General features: G+C 42.4%; 1 protein-coding gene across 2 annotated transcripts in view; it reads left to right on the top strand.

Annotated features, from left to right (window-relative positions):
* Positions 1-1086: 1086 nt before the first annotated feature.
* kcnt1 (potassium sodium-activated channel subfamily T member 1) overlaps positions 1087-13183 on the top strand; it is a 275370-nt gene continuing 263273 nt past the window's right edge. For both annotated transcript variants that reach the window (XM_033049188.1, XM_033049186.1), the window contains exon 1: positions 1087-1286. In XM_033049188.1, coding sequence (XP_032905079.1) covers positions 1216-1286 — 71 coding nt within the window. In that variant the 5' untranslated portion in view covers positions 1087-1215. The remainder of the gene's footprint in view (positions 1287-13183) is intronic.

The following is a 13183-nucleotide window of genomic DNA, read 5'->3' as shown; positions in this document are numbered from 1 at the left end:
GCTGCTGCACCCGCTGAGTTTCTCCAGCACTTTTGTCTACCTTCGTTACATCTAAAGTTTTAAACCTCTCATTACACAGTGTACGTTTATATGCAGGGCTTAGTTAATCCAATTATTTATAGTTCCCATCCTACCCGCTCAGTTACTCCAGCACTTTTTTTTGTAAACTAGCATCTGCAGTTCCTTGTGCTATTTATAGATGTTTCTGTAATGTTAATTTCTCGTCCCTCTCCCAAATATGACCTTCCCCCCCATTCCAGTCTCCCTGCTCCTTTCCCCTCCTTTCAACACACATTCCCCATCCCCTCGTTCCTCGTTTCCCTTTCTCCTCCCCCCCCCCCGTCCTTTTCCGCCCAAACTCCAACTCCCCCAAGCTTTCCATCGCCTCTCCTCCTCCTCCTCCTACACTCTTTCGTCTCCTTTTTACCTCTAGCCTTTGTCACTCACTCCACCCACCTGCCACCCCCTCACCTGTATCCACCTATCACTTGCCAGCCCTTGTCCTGCCCCCACCTCTCTATTTCCGCCCCCCCTCACTATAGTCAGTATGAAGGAGAGTCTCGACCCGAAACATCGTCTGTCCATTCTCTCCACCGATGCTGCCTGACCCACTCACTGAGTGCCTCCAGCATTGTGTTTTCTCGGCAGTATAAGTCTTGCTGAAGTGTGTGCTGACTAATCAATGAATCTAGTTGATGTGCTGCCCTGTGTCCTTTGAGCTGGGACGCCGGCTTGCAGTTGAGTGAGACCGACAATAATATCACCTCCACCCAGCTGCCGGCCGGTTCAACAGGTTACCCGCACCACCAGCTCTGGACCACTCGAGGTGTGCGTGATGTGAGGGCTGGTGCTCCTGTCCCAACTCCAGGAGACCTCTCTCCTCCCACCGCCAAGGACCTGCGCTCTGCGAGGGCAACTTTTCTCCCGGAGTTAACCACAGTGAAGGCGTGCATTGTGGCACAGATGCTTGCAATTCCCCATCGTGGTAAACGTGGGAACATCACCACCAACTAGATCTCTCTATTTCGAGCTCTAACCCACCCCCCACCCCCCACCTTTCCCCTCCCACCCCCTGCCTCCCCCAAGTCACTGTGTGAAGATTTGCCTGTGATGAATATTGAGCCGAGCAGACGGACTGAGTGTCTCGCTTTCCCGTTTCATCTGGCGCTCGGGAGCTCTCACGACTGAAGGGGCGACCAAGGCACCGGCGCCAGGATGTGCAGCGAGTGTTACACCAACCGCTCCTTTGTCTTTGACGATGGGACGTCGAATAAGCACACCTCCAGGTAATCCCTGCTTGCGAGAGGGAAAGCCCTTGGATTCCCAGCTGTGAGCAGAGCCGCTGTCTTTCCGCCTGCCCGGGAGCTGACACACACACACACACACACACACACACACACACACTCCATCCTTTGGCAAACCCACCTTCGCGGGACTTGTCCGTGTTGGCGTCAGTGTGGGAGCATGTTGTTAGATTTGGAATATTCCCCCAAATTAACCGGCGGCTTCACCTCATTGTTGCAGGTCGTGATTTCGGGTATAGTAGTGATCGGCGTTTCCCTTTGTGTGGCTGTGTGTGTGTGTGTGTGTGTGTGTGTCACAGTGTGTGTGTGTGTGTGTCACAGTGTGTGTGTGTGTGTGTGTCACATTGTGTGTGTGTGTGTGTGTCTCACACTCTGTGTGTGTGTGTGTGTGTGTGTCACACTCTGTGTGTGTGTGTGTCTCACACTCTGTGTGTGTGTCACACTCTGTGTGTGTGTGTGTGTCACACTCTGTGTGTGTGTGTGCGCGTGTGTGTGTCAGTGTGTGACTTTCTTTCTGTGCGACTCTATGTGTATATCTGTAACTCTGTGTGTGTGCGACTCTCTGTACGTGTGTGTACCACCCTGTGTGTGTCTGTGCGACCCTCTCTGCATGTGTATGTACATCTGTGAGTGTGTGTGTGTTTCACCGTGTGCATCTGTCTTTTTCAATGGAGTTCTATTAGCCTCTGTGTTGTATTTTCTGTGCGTATGTGTCGCTTTGTGAATTTGTGTACACGTGTGTGTGTGTGTATACAAATGTCTGTCACACTGTCTCTGTGTGTGTATCTGACTCTCTCAGCGTATTTCTGTATGTGTCTCTAGATTGTGTGTGTGTGTGTGTGTGTGTGTGTGTGTGTGTGTGTGAGCGCATTGTGTGTGTGTGTGTGTGTGTGTCTCTCTCTGTGTCCCTGTGTTTTGTCCCGCTTTTGGTTATGTTTCGTGTCTCTGCTTTGTGGGTATTTTTAGGCAGGGATTTATTTATTTAATGGCCAGCAGCCGGTTTTAGCGAAAGCATCAAGTTTCGTGGCCGAGTTAACGACCGTTCTCTTTCCCGTTGGTGCGATGCCCGACAGATGTTGGGTGGGTGAATGCTTCAGGGGAGAGAACAGCTCGATCATTGCATCTCGCAGCGTGTAACCAGTGCAGCACTGAAGAAGGAAGGGTCTCGACCCGAAACGTCACCCGTTCCTTCCCTCCAGTGATGCTGCCTGGCCCGCTGAGTTACTCCAGCTTTTTGTGTCTATCTGCACTTTTGACAGTTTGATTTCTGCAGCAAAACACAAACTGCTGGAGGAACTCAGCGGGTCAGGCAGCATCTGCTGACTGAATGGACAAGCGGGACCCTTCTTCAGACTGATCCATCTTGGACCCTATCCATTTCCTCCACAGACAGTGTCTGAACCGCCGTTTTGCTCAAGTTCGTTAAATGGACATCTATATATAAACGATAATTTCCTGATCTTCCAATCTACCTCATTGTGGCAATTGCACTTTGTAAATCTGCATTTCGTAGCTGGAACACAATATTCTGCACTCTAATTATTTTCCATATTGCACTGCCTGTTGTATTCACGTATGATGTGATTCACATAGACAGCACACAACATAACGTTTCAATGTATCTCCATTTATAAACCAATAACACAAGATACTTGCCATCCAGAGAAAGCAGCAAAGATTCACCAGACTGTTTCTCGGGACAGTGGGATTGCCATGTAAAGAGTTAGGACTATACTCTGCAGGATATAGAGGAACAAGAAGAGCTTTCTTTGAGGCCTACAAGATATTTACACGGTTCAAATGGCTGGACCCAGAACAGATATTTCCTCTAGTTGAAACAGGAATCTCAGTTTTGGAATTAGGTCCAAGATGAGGAGCAAATTCTTCACACAGAGGGTAGTGAGTCTGTGGACGTCACTGTCGTAGAGGCTCAGTCATCAAGTTCATTGCAAACTGGGAGGTTTCTGGATGTTATTGAGATCAGGGGATATGGGGTCATGCAGAAGTATGGTGCTGAGATGAAGGATGTAGACTTGAACGGTCTATTCCTGCTTGATGTCCTATGATTGAATAAAATGTTGATAAAAACTACAATGCTACGGGAAGATTTCACCGCGGACTGGTAGACCATCGGTATCCTCTTGGGTTCTTTCATCTGTGTGCCTCCTCCAGATTTAGTTGTGAGAAAGCATCAAAATAACCTTGCAGCACCAAGAACCCAGGTTTGATTCTGACCTTGGGCGCTGTCTGTTCTGTTCTCCCCGTTAGTGCTTCCTCCGGTTTCCTCCCCCATCCCAGATGCAGTAGATGCAGGTTTGTAGGTTAATAGATCTCTGTACATCTCCTCTGATGTGTGCGGAGTGGATGAAAAAGTGGGATAACCTAGAACGTTTGGGTGTTCGATGGTTGGCATGGGCTCAGTGGGACGAAGGGCATGTATCAATGCTGCACCTTTCATTCAATGAATCAATAAATGAGCTCTGTGGCTATGAAGTTGCCTTGATCGGTTGCCAAAATAGATACTGTGGGACGCGACCAAAGTTGATATCAGCAGGAAAGGAGTCCACTGTTTAAATGTCATGTTTCTGTGATGCCAAATTTAGAAAAGAAAGCAAACGAGAAAATAATAGAGATAAGGGTTAACGCGGTAATAGGTGATGCTTTATGAAGCAAATTAATTGGAATGAAGTATAATGCAATGAATTCTGACTTTAACATCATGTTCAGGTAGACTAGTTCAAGTGAGTTTATTGTCATGTGTCCCTGATAGGACAATGAAATTCTTGCTTTGCTTAGCACACAGAACATAGTAGGCATTGACTACAAAACAGATCAGTGTGTCCATATACCATAATATAAATATCAGACTAAAAATGCAACTGAGACAGAGGAGAGACTCGAGGGGAAAGCAAGAAAATTACCAGAACAGGTTTGAGAAAATGAAGGTGAACAATTGAATGGGAAAATAAGATAGGGGAGACGTTCTTATTGTACGTGAGGTGAATTTGGATAAAGTAAGTGGTGAATTGGCAACCTAACCAAATTGTTTTCCCATGACCATTGGAATGGCTTTGACTGGAACCTCTTGGCCAAAGACCAGAGGGCAATGTGGGAAAGAGAGGAGAAAAATAACTTCAGACATATTTCTTTAGTTAATCAACGTGACTAGTTTATTGTAAAACTGTTAATTTGTCTTTATGCATTGGAGCACATTGTTTCCTGAAAGGAAATGCTTTCTGCAGAAGCAAATCCATATCAGTGTGACAATCTGTTTGTGTGTGTACCAACTCAGGAAATTTGCATTAAAAGTTATATTAAATGATGATATTAAAACCTCTGAAACTATTGAGATTATTTTTTCCCAGATTTGCACTTCTGAGGTGAGTGCGGTGGAAGTCACAGCATAATATATATGGGAAAATTACAATTTAGTTTTGAATTGATTGATTGAAAGGTACAGCATGGAAACATGCCCTTCGGCCCATTGACCAATTGTTCTTGCTGGTTCCATGTTATCCTACTTTCGTATCCACTCCCTGCACACTAGAGTCAAGTTGCAGAAGCCAATTAACCTACAAATCCACAAGTCTTTGGGATGTGAGAGGAAACTGGAGCACCTGAAGGAAACCCATGCACGTCAGGATTGAACCCAGGCATCTGGCATGATGAGGTAGCACCTCTACTAACTGTGCCACCCATAAACTGTTACATATCAACAACATTGATTATTGATTCATAATTAAGAATATTATATGGATATAAACATCAATATGAATCTACTTTTCTCCAATAAAATTTATATACCAATATTATTCTATCTTGCAGACCGGTGATTATAATGACAAGATTCCTCACATGGAATTCGTAGTTCTGGTATAATTAGATTTGGTGATCCATAAAATCAGTCAGAAAAAAGCAGAATTAAACAATCAGTCGATTAAAATAATCGACAAGGAAATGTAAATACATAGAAATTAAAACACTGAAACTACACGTTTAGCCTAACCCTCCTTTTGCAGTGACTGTGTTTCTCGTGTTTCCTCCTCTCCACTCCCAACTCCCACCACATCTGACTGCACACAACTCATTTCTCCTTTTTTCCCCCTCCAGCTTTTGCTTGTTTCACTGCCTTCGAATGCACTGGTTCTCTTCTCTTATCCTTAAACGATAAGAAATTATTAAATCTTAACAATCCTCTGGATAATTGAAATTTATGAATTTCCCAATAGATTTATTATGTTCCTATGTTTATTCCACTTGCTTTTAACTTCCCTCTAGTGTTCCCATTTTTGGTACATCGAACATAAGATTTCTTCATAATTTTATAGTCATAGCATCATCTTCTGTATGTCAAACATAAAATTACTTTATAATATAATAGTCAAAGAATAGAATGCATGTCTAAAATATATATATTTGCTGTTTTATAGTCATGCCACACAGTAACAGGACCTTTGCCCATAGTCGGGCAGTATTTGTGAAGGGAATGGACAGGCGACAGTTCTCGTCGGGATAAAAATCTGAAGAAGGGTCACGACCCAAAACATCATCTGTCCATTCCCCTCCAGAGATGCTGCTGACCCCTTGAGCTCCTCCAGCACTTTGTGTTTTGCTCAATATTCCAGCATCTGAACTGTCTTCTGTCTTGATTTTCCTATGATTTAAAAAAAAAATTAATCTAATAAATCTAGTAACTAGAAGATATTTTTTATTTATCTGTGGAATTTGTGTGTCCTCAGCATTAAAATTGTGCATCCCAATTTGCCCCAAATGATAGGATTGCTGGGGCCTCTTAGAGGACAATTGGCAATCAACATGTATTTTGAAGGTACACAAAAATGCTGGAGAAACTCAGCGGGTGCAGCAGCATCTATGGAGCGAAGAAGTTAGGCAACGTTTCGGGTCGAAACCCTTCTTCAGACTGATAGGGGTGGGGGGAGGTGGGGAGAAGAAGGGAAAAAGGAGGAGGAGGAGCAGAGGGCTAAGGTAGGAAGGGGAGGAGACAGCAAGGGTTAACAGAATTGTGAGAAATCAATGTTCATGCCACCAGGATGCAGACTCCCCAAGTATGAGGTGCTGTTCCTCCAACTTGCTCACTCTGGCCGTGGAGGAGACCCAGGACAGAGCGGTCGGATACGGAATGGGAGGGGGAGTTGAAGTGCTGAGCCACCGGGAGGTCAGGTTGGTTAGTGCGGACTGAGCGGAGGTGTTCGGCGAAACGATCGCCCAGCCTCCGCTTAGTCTCACCGATGTAGATCAGCTGATATCTAGAGCAGCGGATGCAATAGATGAGGTTGGAGGAGCTGCAGGTGAACCTCTGTCACACCTGGAACAACTGTTTGGGTCCTTGAATGGAGTCGAGGGGGGAGGTAAAGCGGGTTACAGTTATCCTTGGCCAGCATGTATCCTTTAAACGTTGCCCCGCTTCACCTTAAAGCTATGCCCTCTAGTCCTTTACAATTCTACTCTGGGGGGGGGGGGGGGGTAAAAAAGGTTCTGGCTGTCTACCTGATATATGCCTCTCATTATTTTAAATACTGCTATCAGGTCTGTCCTCTGCCTCCAACATTCCAAAGAAAACAATCCAAGTCTGTCCAACCTCTCCCTGTCTGGTAAACCTTCACATACTTCCTGTAATGGGGTGACCAGAACTCCACACAATACTCTAAATGCAGCCTGACTGATGACCTATAAATCTGCAACCTGGCGCCCTGACTCTTATTGAATTTAATTTAGTTCAATACATTTTATTAGATAATTATGTATACATGCAAGGAATTCTACCCAATGTTCCATTATCTCTTATATTTCCAATCATTTATTTGAAAGCTGTGGATAGATGTCTGATTATGAAAAGCCTAGCAACAGAAATCCAAAGAAAGAAAATGTTTCTATGCCTGCGGAGCCAGTACTCCTCCTTACTGTTCAGGATCATTTATAATTTTTTTTTTTTTTAAGTCAAATATATGTCCAATTTTACCCTGAATCCGCTTTCTACAATACCTTTCTGATCTATTTTACCGCACATTTGTCAGGACTGTATATCCTCGGAGTTATGCATTGATTGCTGAATCTTATTTCCTTTACAAATGCTCTTATCCTGCAGTCCTGTGCCAAAGGAATCGTTTGTGTGTATCGCTCAGTGAATTATCGATTGGAAAATCTCTTAAGTCTTATCTTCTGTAATGAGAAGTGAATCTTTTTGTGTTTTGTATTTTTCATCACTCTTCATCTTATCTACATGGTAGCCACTTCCTTCTTGCTCAAGATTCAAGCAGTTTTCAAACAATTCTTCAAGATACAAACAATTTGGGGGGGGGGATGGGGCAATGGAGATGGGAGTTCATAGGAGCATGGCGCGTGGAAGGGGGATTGGAAAGTTATCAGAGTGGGGATGGATTTTGAAAATTATAGCGTTCAATTCCATTTGCAATTTGTCAGGCAATGAAACTCACCACAGCCTGTATGGGGCAACATTCGAGTGAGGTAATACTCAGGATAGGTGTCCCAGGGAGCTGGTTCGATGGCCTAGAAGTCATAACCTGAGTGCTGGGTGTCATCTTACTAGAATTCACTTATCAGGCCAATGCTGCTCGGGTCTTATTGTTTGTGGTGGCCGTGAGCTTCCTTATCTGAGGACTTGCAAATGGAACAGAAGGTTGTTCAGTCTGAAGAAGGGTTCTGAGCCAAGACATCATCTGTTCATCTCCCTCCCTAGATGCTGCCTGACCCGCTGAGTTCCTCCAGCACTTTGTGTTTTGCTCACAATTCCAGCATCTGCAGTTCCTTGTGTCTCCTTAATAATAAGGAGGATCAGTGAGAAGACTGTGGAATGGGCAGACAGCACGATATATCACAGTGGACAGCGATTTAATGCATTGGGTCAAATCAATTTTTGTTGTTTCCGCTAAAACCTTTGGTATACATCAAATTTTGCACTTTATCCACTAGGTTTTACTGAAACATTTTTTGGGCAGACCATACGCAATGAATCACTTAATTAAACATTGATCTGAGGTATTTTGAAAGCAGCTGAATATTTTCCTTTTTTGTGTAAATCTCCTCTTTCATCGTGTTACAAAATTATATGATGAAAGGGAGAAAATTGTAGCTAATAAATAGTTTTTCAGTGTGGCCTCTCCCTCTCCCTCTCCTGTATGCCTACATTGTGACTATTGCTGCTGTAATGCCAATACTTGGCATAACTTTTAAAAACATCATGTTTGCTAACCTTAACCCTTCAGAAGGTGATGGTGAATTACTTCCTTGAAGAATGGCAGGAAATTGGCATCACAGTGGCTATAGTTCGTGACTTTCAGTGTTTAGATACAAACAACAAAGGAACAGTAATATGTTTCTAAGTCAAAATGGAGTGTGACATAGAGGGGAAATTGTAGATAATAGTGGTTCCAAAGTCATACTATTCCTTCTACAGAACTTCAAAATCCTTGAGTACCATGACCTCTGACTAAGTCCTGATGAAAAGTTCTCTCCTGTCAGGGCCCTTCTTTAGACTGATCGGAGTGGGGGTAGGAAATAGGAAAGCCTTTGTTACTTACATCATCCACCTGTCAGTTTCCTGTATCCGTCACTTCCCATCTCTCAATTCCATCATTCTACCTACTACTACAATATCCTACTGATGAAGGATCCCAATCCGAAGTGTCGTCTGTCCATTCCCTCCATAGATGCCTCCTGACCTGTTGAGTTCAATGGTCCTTTATTGTCACGTGTGGCGAGGGACAGTGTAATTTGATTTACCATAAAAAAGATACAAACTACATAAAGATTAAACATAAACTGCCACCACGGCAGCGTGTGAGAATCCCTAGGGCACACAGCATAAGCGGAGACCCATAGCCATCAGTTCAATGTCCGGGCCACACACTCGCTCCTTCACCGTGATGTGACCAGAGTTGTACCGATCGTTGTCGCTCTCTCTGCAGTCCCTGTCCGCCCAAACAGTCGAGAAGCCGTCCACACTCGCACCAGACGTTCTCATGGCGCGATGTCCCCACAAACACCGAGATCACTGCACTTGCGGCAATTCCTCCGAGCCCTCACCATCGCGAGCAGCATGTCCATCGTGATTTTTGGTGACCTCACATTCCCCACTGTGATGGAAGGCTCTTCCTCCTCCTCTCCCACGGTCGGGGCAATCAAAACATCCAAACATCGGTGGCTGGGGACGTTCGAAGTTCCCGCAGTCGGCGATCGAGGCTCCCGTGATTGGGGCAGTCGAGGCTCCTGCGGTTGGAGCTCCCGGTCAATCCCACAACAAAGGGACCACCAGCTCCACGATGTTAGGCCGCAGTGCGTACAGAGATATTTTTATTTATTTATTTATTTATTTATTAGAAGTAGACATATTATAAAATGTAGTTACATATTATAGTAAAAAAACTTTTCATATACATCAGTCATACATTATTAAAATTTTCCATTATCAATTACTTCTGCTTCTAGTGTTTTTATTTTTTATAGAAAGAGGGAAAAATAGAGGGTAGAAAGTTACCAAAAAAAAAAAAAAAAAAAAAAAACACAACAGAAAAACAAGGGAGGTGGAATGGGTTACCTGTAATACGTCAATGGAGATAGGTTCATAGGTTATAAAGTATAGCTTTTCATCTGGTCCTGAGTTCAAGTTTCAGTTGGGCCCTCGTGCTGTGCCAATCTATCCCTTCAGATAGTTAATGAATGGAGCCCAAATTTTATGGAAAAGATCTTGTTTGTCCATTAAGACAAGTCTAATTCTTTCTATAGGGTCTCCGACATTTCCGTAATCCACATTTTAATTGTGGGGGTTGTAGGGCCTTTCCAAAATTTTAATATTAATTTTTCCAGGTTATTATACTGTAGTTGAGGAAATTTCTTTGGTTTGTTGTGAGTGTTAAACTTTGTTCTGATATTCCAAGTATTATTAATTTTGTGTCTGGGTCCAGTTTTGTATTAATAACTTCTGAAGTTATTTCAAAAATATCAGTCCAGAAATGTTTAAGTTTTATACAGTTTGCAAACATATGTGTTAAATTAGCCTCTAGATGTAGACATTTATCACAAATAGGAGAGATTTGTGGGAAGATTCTATTTAGTTTTATTTTAGAGTAGTGTAGTCTATGTAAGACCTTGAATTGTATTAAAGTATATCTGGCATTTAATGAACATTGATGTATTTGTTGTAAACTTTCGTCCCACATATCTTTCGTGATAGGGTGACCTATTTCATTTTCCCATTTGTATCTATATGGTTCGGTCGGTGGTACCTCGTTGTTTAGTAGGGTGTTATAAATATAAGTTATTAGTTTTTCAGTATTAGGATGCTTGTTCAAACATTCATCAAGAATTTCTGATTCCCTATTCCTGTAGACTTGTGTATTAGATTTAACATAATCTCTAATTTGTAGATATCTGAAGAAATTATTTGAGTGCAGTCCATAATTCTGTTGTAACTCTTGAAATGAAAGAAAAGTACCTTTCCCATAAAGATGTCCTATATTTTTGATTCCATAATTTTTCCATTGTGTGAAACCTTTGTCCATAAAGGATGATTTGAATAAAGGATTATTTACAATGGGAAGGCAGAGTGGTATATTATTCAATTTTAAATCTTTTTTTATTTGTTTCCAAATTCGTATTCCACTATGTATTATGGGGTTTTCTTTATAGGTTTTTTTGTGCAGTTTTGTGGGGGCAAATATGATCGGACCTATTTCAAAAGGTAGACAGTCTTCCTTTTCCATCATTAACCAATCTGGTTGTTGATCCATTTCTTCCAGCCAGAAATTCATGTTTTTAATATGGACTGCCCAAAAATAAAATAAGAAATTTGGCAAAGCCAAACCTCCATTTATCTTTGATTTACATAAATGTTTTTTACTTATTCTATGATTCTTATAATCCCAGACAAAACTTGTAACGATGGAGTCGACTTTTTTGAAAAAAGTTTTTGGGATATATATCGGAATTAATTGAAGTAGGTACAGCAGTTGCGGTAAAAAAATCATTTTTATAGCATTAATTCTCCCAAGCATAGAAATGGGGAGTGTTTTCCAGTATTGAATATTCTTATGTAGTTTATTCAGTAAGGGTGGGAAATTTAGTTTAAATAAAGAGGTATATGTCTTAGTTACATAGATTCCTAAAGATTTAAATTTATCTTTAACTATTTTAAAAGGGGATTGTTGTATTGTATGTAAATTGAATTTTGTTATTGGCATGATTTCACTTTTATTCCAATTAATTCTATATCCCGAAAACTGACCAAATTGAGTTATTAGATTTAATAGGTTTGGAATACTAGTTTCTAATTTTGTAATATATATTAGTACATCATCAGCATATAAGGAGATTTTATTCCTTGTGTCTCTAGTATTGTATCCAAATATTCCTGGATGGTTTCTAATGCTTTCTGCTAGGGGTTCGATTGCAAGAGCAAATAATAGTGGGGATAGTGAACATCCTTGTCTACAGCCTCTAGAGAGATTAAATTTAGTTGATAACAAACACCGAGATCACTGCACTTGCGGCAATTCCTCCGAGCCCTCACCATCGCGAGCAGCATGTCCATCGTGATTTTTGGTGACCTCACATTCCCCACTGTGATGGAAGGCTCTTCCTCCTCCTCTCCCACGGTCGGGGCAATCAAAACATCCAAACATCGGTGGCCGGGGACATTCGAAGTTCCCGCAGTCGGCGATCGAGGCTCCCGTGATTGGGGCAGTCGAGGCTCCTGCGGTTGGAGCTCCCGGTCAATCCCACAACAAAGGGACCACCAGCTCCACGATGTTAGGCCGCAGAGCGTACAGAGATATAATACAGAAAAAATTGCATCTCCTTCGAGGGAAGCGATAAAAAAAGTTTCCCCCCCCCAACACCCCCCATCCCCCATATAAATACAAAAACTAAAGATACACTAAAACATACAAATAAAACAGAGTAAAAACAACAAAAGAAGAAAGGGACAAGACAGGCTGCTGGCGAGGTTGCCACTTACAGCGCCACCTGGAGTACCTGCAGCACTATGTGTTTTGGTCCTTTTAGCCAATATTTACAAGGCTTTGCGTGAACGAGTCCCACACTCCTGCCTCTGTCTTGTGAGTTGAGGTCATGTTGAATACTCTTCACTCATTAATACTCATGATTTTTTTTTGTTCTTGTAACATTTACGATTCAAAGGGTTGCTGCCTCTTGAGATTGTAAACATGGGATTTCCATAGAAATAGTGTTGGTTACTGACATTGGATGGTGTCTGATCAATTTACTCTTCAAACTGTTAGCTTGTAAATGCTTCAGTGAAGGAGCAGTGCAGAAACTTAAGTCTTTTGATATCTGAGAGAGAAATGATGCTACAATTCTCTTTGCCTGCACAATCTGCAACAAACAAAAACATTTAATTATGTCAAAGAAAAAAAGAGGGATCTGTGTCGGAGAAAAAAGTGCACATTTGAATTACACTTTTATGTCAAGAAGATGCTCTTGATTAAAAGGAAAATGTCCAATTGTGTGGAAAAATACTGATAATTACCCACCACACCTGGCAAAACACGATTCATCATTGTACATGGAACAGTGCAGGTTGGGATTAAGCCTTCATCCCACAATATCCATGCTGAACGGTGCCATTTTCATTCAACTAATCTCTTCTGCCTGTACATGATCCATATCCTCCTGTACCCTACATATTCATGTGCCGATCCAAAACCCTCTGTTAAAGTGCTACTATAGCTTCCGCCTCCACCACCACCCAGGCAGCGTGTTCATGGCAACCCCCACCCCCTCTGTAAAAACAAAACTTCCACCCCCCTTCACATTTCCTTTAAACTTTTCCATTCTCTACCCATGACATTTCCAAGCTGGGAAATCGGTTCTGACTGTCTGAC

This window comes from Amblyraja radiata, chromosome 32, assembly GCF_010909765.2.
Source record: "Amblyraja radiata isolate CabotCenter1 chromosome 32, sAmbRad1.1.pri, whole genome shotgun sequence".
Lineage (NCBI taxonomy): Eukaryota > Metazoa > Chordata > Chondrichthyes > Rajiformes > Rajidae > Amblyraja > Amblyraja radiata.
This window is presented reverse-complemented; position numbering and strand designations above follow the sequence as displayed.